Raw genomic sequence first — 4,490 nt, forward strand, 5'->3', positions numbered from 1 at the left:
TGATTTTTCAGTGAGGTTTAAAATTGGTTCAGTACCATTTTTATGAAAAATTGTATCCTTAACATTTAGGTTATTTTTGCTAAGAAGCGTTTCTCGTCCAGTTTCCCCAACAGGCTTAGAAAAGGTCAACGTTTTTCAAATGCCAAAACATCAGTGACAAAAATGAGGGACATCCGATATGTTTTTTTAAGAAGTTGCTGCATTTCACATATTCCTCTGTTTTAATGAACTCTACTTTCCATTCTCCAATGTATCCGGCGGTGAGCGAAGATGCTCTTCTCTACTGTTTTTCTCAAAGCTCCCTTCACCTCCTTGTTTCTCAGACTGTATATAACAGGGTTCGAAACTGAGATCAAAATGGTGTAAACGAGGGAAATTATTAGATCCCTCTCTGGGAAGGAGCTAGATTTGGGCACCAGGTAGGTGAAAAGGCCTGTTCCATAGAAGAAGGCCACCACCGTGAGGTGGGAGGAGCAAGTGGAGAAAGTTTTACGCCTCCCCTCTGCCAATGGCAGCCTGAGGATGGTGGAGATAATGCAGATGTAGGACAGGAGTATCAGCAAAAAAGGGCCCATGATGAACATCACCGACACGATCAATAGCATGATCTCGTTTTTCGATGTGTCAGTGCAGGCCATCTTCACCATGGATGGGATGTCACAGAAGAAGTGGTGGATGCAGTGGGAGCCGCAGAAGGGCAGGCTGAAGAGCCACATGGTCTGAGACAATGCCATTGAGATCCCGATAAGCCAGGAAGCCCCCGCGAGCTGTGCACACACCCGGCCGCTCATGATGGTCGTGTAGTGCAAAGGGTGGCAGATGGCACGTAGCGGTTGTAGGCCATGGCTGCAAGGAGGCAGCATTCTGTAAGGCCCATGATGGTAATGACATCCATCTGGGCTGCACAGCCCAGAGGGGAGATAGTTTTTTCCTCCACTAGGAGGTGAGCCAGCAGCTGAGGGAACACGCTGGTGGTGAAACACATTTCCAGGAAGGACAGGTTGACCAGGAAGAAATACATGGGGGTGTGGAGGGAGGGGTTCAGCTTTATCAGGAGAATAATTAGCAGGTTCCCCATGAAGGCAATGAGGTAGATGACCAGCAGCACAAGAAACAGAAGGATTTGCAGCTCATTGAGGAAGGAAAACCCCACCAAGATGAACCCATCGGCGATGGTCTGGTTCTCGCCAGGGTCGCTCCCAGAATAGAGTGCATCTCTGTCGCCCCTGCAGATGGCCTGAGAAATATCAAACCGGTAATGTGTTGGACCTTTCAGACTTAGACCTACTGCTATTCTGCAAACAAATAAGTCACCAGGCCTAGTCACCATTGTCTGCAAATGAGTGTCACCATTTTGATGTCAGTGAAGCCAGGTCACTATGGATCCTTGGTGATAGAGCCATATTGATTCCCAGCAGTGCAGGATCCTTACCTTATCTCTTTGCGAGGAAGAATTTTAGAAAAGGGAGGAGCCTACACCGCACGAGGAAATGCTTTGCACGACATTTTACTAAAAGGTTATTTGTTCACAAGTAACATCAGTAACATCAGAACAACGGGCCTGCCAGTGAAATATCAAGTTGAAATAAAAACCAGCAATAACCAATATCACATTTTGCATACCATGAGCATCGTTCATATGTGGGTCTTGAAGCCAGGCATCATAGAACAGAGAGCTAGAAATTGTGAGAATTTCCATCTAGTGGCACAGTCTACGTTTTCCAATATTTCCTTAGATCTTGAATCTGCATGAAAAGTTTCAAGAGCAAAAACTGCTGCGTCCAGGGAACACGTCTGATCTTCCAAACTGTATTTGGATGAGTAGCCGTGCTTTTTTGACATCCCTGTAAACCTTGTTTTACAAGGAATAAGGGATATTCCAAAAAAGTTTTTTTTCCCAACATTTGGCCCAGTGTAGACGGGCCAAATGTCGCAAAAACCTTTTCCAAGAAGAGAAGCGGAAAAAGCTACATGAACCACAATTTACGTAGCTTTTTCCAAAAGAACAGTGCCGTGTAGACATAGCCGCACAGAGCAGGCCACAAGAAATACCATGAAATGGCATGGAAAATTGAAAACTGACATCAATGTCCACATTTTCTCATCAATATCATCAAGAAAGACAAAACCCTTATTCACAAGACGTTTTGATTGATTACAAAATTTGCTCCTAAAAATAGAATCTGGATAAAACCTTGTTTTCAGAAGGAATTTTTAATTAAAAAAAAACTTTGGTGGACGTGTGAACTGGCTCTAAATAACTGGAGAAATTGACTCACCTTGCGGAATAAAGTCGCTATTGATTTGTGCCACTGGCAGGGATGACTTACTTAGAGAGCTCTTCATGGCATGAGGACACACCGCCGATGTAGAGGAGGACAGGACAGAAGCTAAGAATAAAATTCTGTGGAGAAAGGGTTGGGGTAAACTCAGCTAAAAGAGTCACCATTAAACTCATGGGCTGTGTCTAGACTGGCATGATTTTCCGCAAATGCTTTTAACGGAAAAGTTTTCCGTTAAAAGCATTTGCGGAAAAGAGCGTCTAGATTGCACGGATGCTTTTCCGCAAAAGAACTTTTTGGGCAAAAGCATCCGTGGCCAATCTAGATGCACTTTTGCACAAAAAAGCCCCGATCGCCATTTTTGCGATCAGGACTTTTTTGCGCAAAACAAATCTGAGCTGTCTACACTGGCCCTTTTGCGCAAAAGCTTTGCGCAAAAGGACTTTTGCCTGAATAGGAGCAACATAGTATTTCCGCAAGAAGCACTGATTTCTTACAGTAGGAAGTCAGTGTTCTTGTGGAAATTCAAGTGGCCAGTGTAGACAGCTGGCAAGTTTTTCCGCAAAAGCACATGCTTTTGCGGAAAAACTTCCCAGTCTAGACACAGCCATGGGGACGAGGTGCAGATTGTAGGTCATGTTGGGATCCTGACCCAAAACCTCCTCATTAGAAGAGGTCCCACTGACCCCACCCAGCTGACTACGTTCAGACCCATACCCAATAACCACCTCGAGAAGCACCATTTCCTCTCAGAGGCAAAGGAAGAGGACATGGTTGGCGAACAGAGGACGAGAGGAGGGAGAAGTCAGAAACACCCTCAACAATCACAGTGCACTGAACAAGGGCATGCTTTGGAGTGTCTTTGGTGTTCACTGCTCACTCTGGTGGCCACGATGGAATTCTGGGACCAGAAATACACCTGGTGAAAATGAGCATCACACCCCTCAAATCAAGTTCATGACCTGACCTAGATAGATAGATAGATAGATAGATAGATAGATAGATAGATAGATAGATAGATAGATAGATAGATAGATAGGGGTGCGTGGGGACAGAGAGATGATTGTGAATACAAAGGAAACCCGTATGCACGGTGACACACTAAGGTTCTCTGTACATGTTAGGGAAAACTCAGGTGACTAACCCAATGACGTGATTTGTCTCTCTTTGGAGATGGGGTCTGAAGGCCGGTGCTCCACAGCGGGACAATAGCTGGGGGTTTGAGCCATTTGTTTTCAGCCTACCTTATTGGAGGAGATTGATACCATCCCCATGCCACAGGCCTTGTGTGTTGTGAAGGGAACAGAGGGGTTTTTATTTCCTTCCCTGGCTTGTGGGACAAGTCCCGGCCGGAAATGGCATGTACCATGCTGCCGAGGGACAGCAGCCCCGCCTGGAACTGCAACAAAACAACGGACATTGGGGTTAGTCATTTCCCTGGGAGTTGTGTCACCAACCTGTGTGTTTCTAGGTGACCATCACCCTGGGATTCACGGGCTGTGGTAATTTCTGTGACATGTTCTTTGTCTGGCAGGACGGATGATCCGCCCCAGGCAACCCAACCCAATGAGTCAGAGACAGGAACAACCCCTAGGGCTCATGGCTCCAGGTCCCTGAGGCTCAGAGTCTGGGCCCCACTCTTGCCCCAGAGCGAGGCTGAGAACCCACGTGCTCTGGCTCCCAGCCCCAGCTGCTCTAACCACTACATCCCATTGCCCTGCCAGGGCTGGGCACAGACCCCAGGAATCCTCCCTCCCAGACCCCCCAGCCCTGCTCATAGGGCCCATTTCCCTCCTGGAGGGTCAGCCCCACAGCCCAGAACAGTCAGGGGGTCTGATCCCTTTGGCTCCAGTCAGTTTGCAGCGGGTCCAGAGGCAAGATGAGCTCCCAGGGGTGAGAGAACAAACTGTGGGAGCAGAGGGGCTGGGGGCCGGGTGCAGCAGAGGGTGGGGGGATGGCCCAGCTGCAACACTCAGTATTGCACCTCAGCAATAAACCCGGCGGCCTTGTGTTTGGCGCAGGAAGTTCTCACCTGCAGCTGCTCTTTCCAGGAACAGGCCGTCTACCGACGCCAACGGCATCAGCTCTTAGCACATCACTGTGGTGGCCGGCTGGGTCCCAGGCAATGGTGAGCTGACATATTCTCCTAGGCCAGCTTCTGTCTCTCTCCCCCACACTACAAGGTATCACCTCCCCCACCTGGCCTTT

The 4,490-nt window shown here is 48.1% G+C and overlaps 1 protein-coding gene across 1 annotated transcript; it reads right to left on the reverse strand.

Annotated features, from left to right (window-relative positions):
- Positions 1 to 221: 221 nt before the first annotated feature.
- Positions 222 to 3,550, reverse strand: LOC142821306 (olfactory receptor 10A4-like). Its single transcript, XM_075912170.1, is given in 4 exon segments — positions 222 to 826; positions 829 to 1,215; positions 3,053 to 3,116; positions 3,527 to 3,550. Coding segments are annotated over 4 exon segments (1,080 nt in total).
- Between the last annotated feature and the right edge of the window lie 940 nt (positions 3,551 to 4,490).

The sequence above is a fragment of the Pelodiscus sinensis genome, chromosome 30, assembly GCF_049634645.1.
Source record: "Pelodiscus sinensis isolate JC-2024 chromosome 30, ASM4963464v1, whole genome shotgun sequence".
Lineage (NCBI taxonomy): Eukaryota > Metazoa > Chordata > Testudines > Trionychidae > Pelodiscus > Pelodiscus sinensis.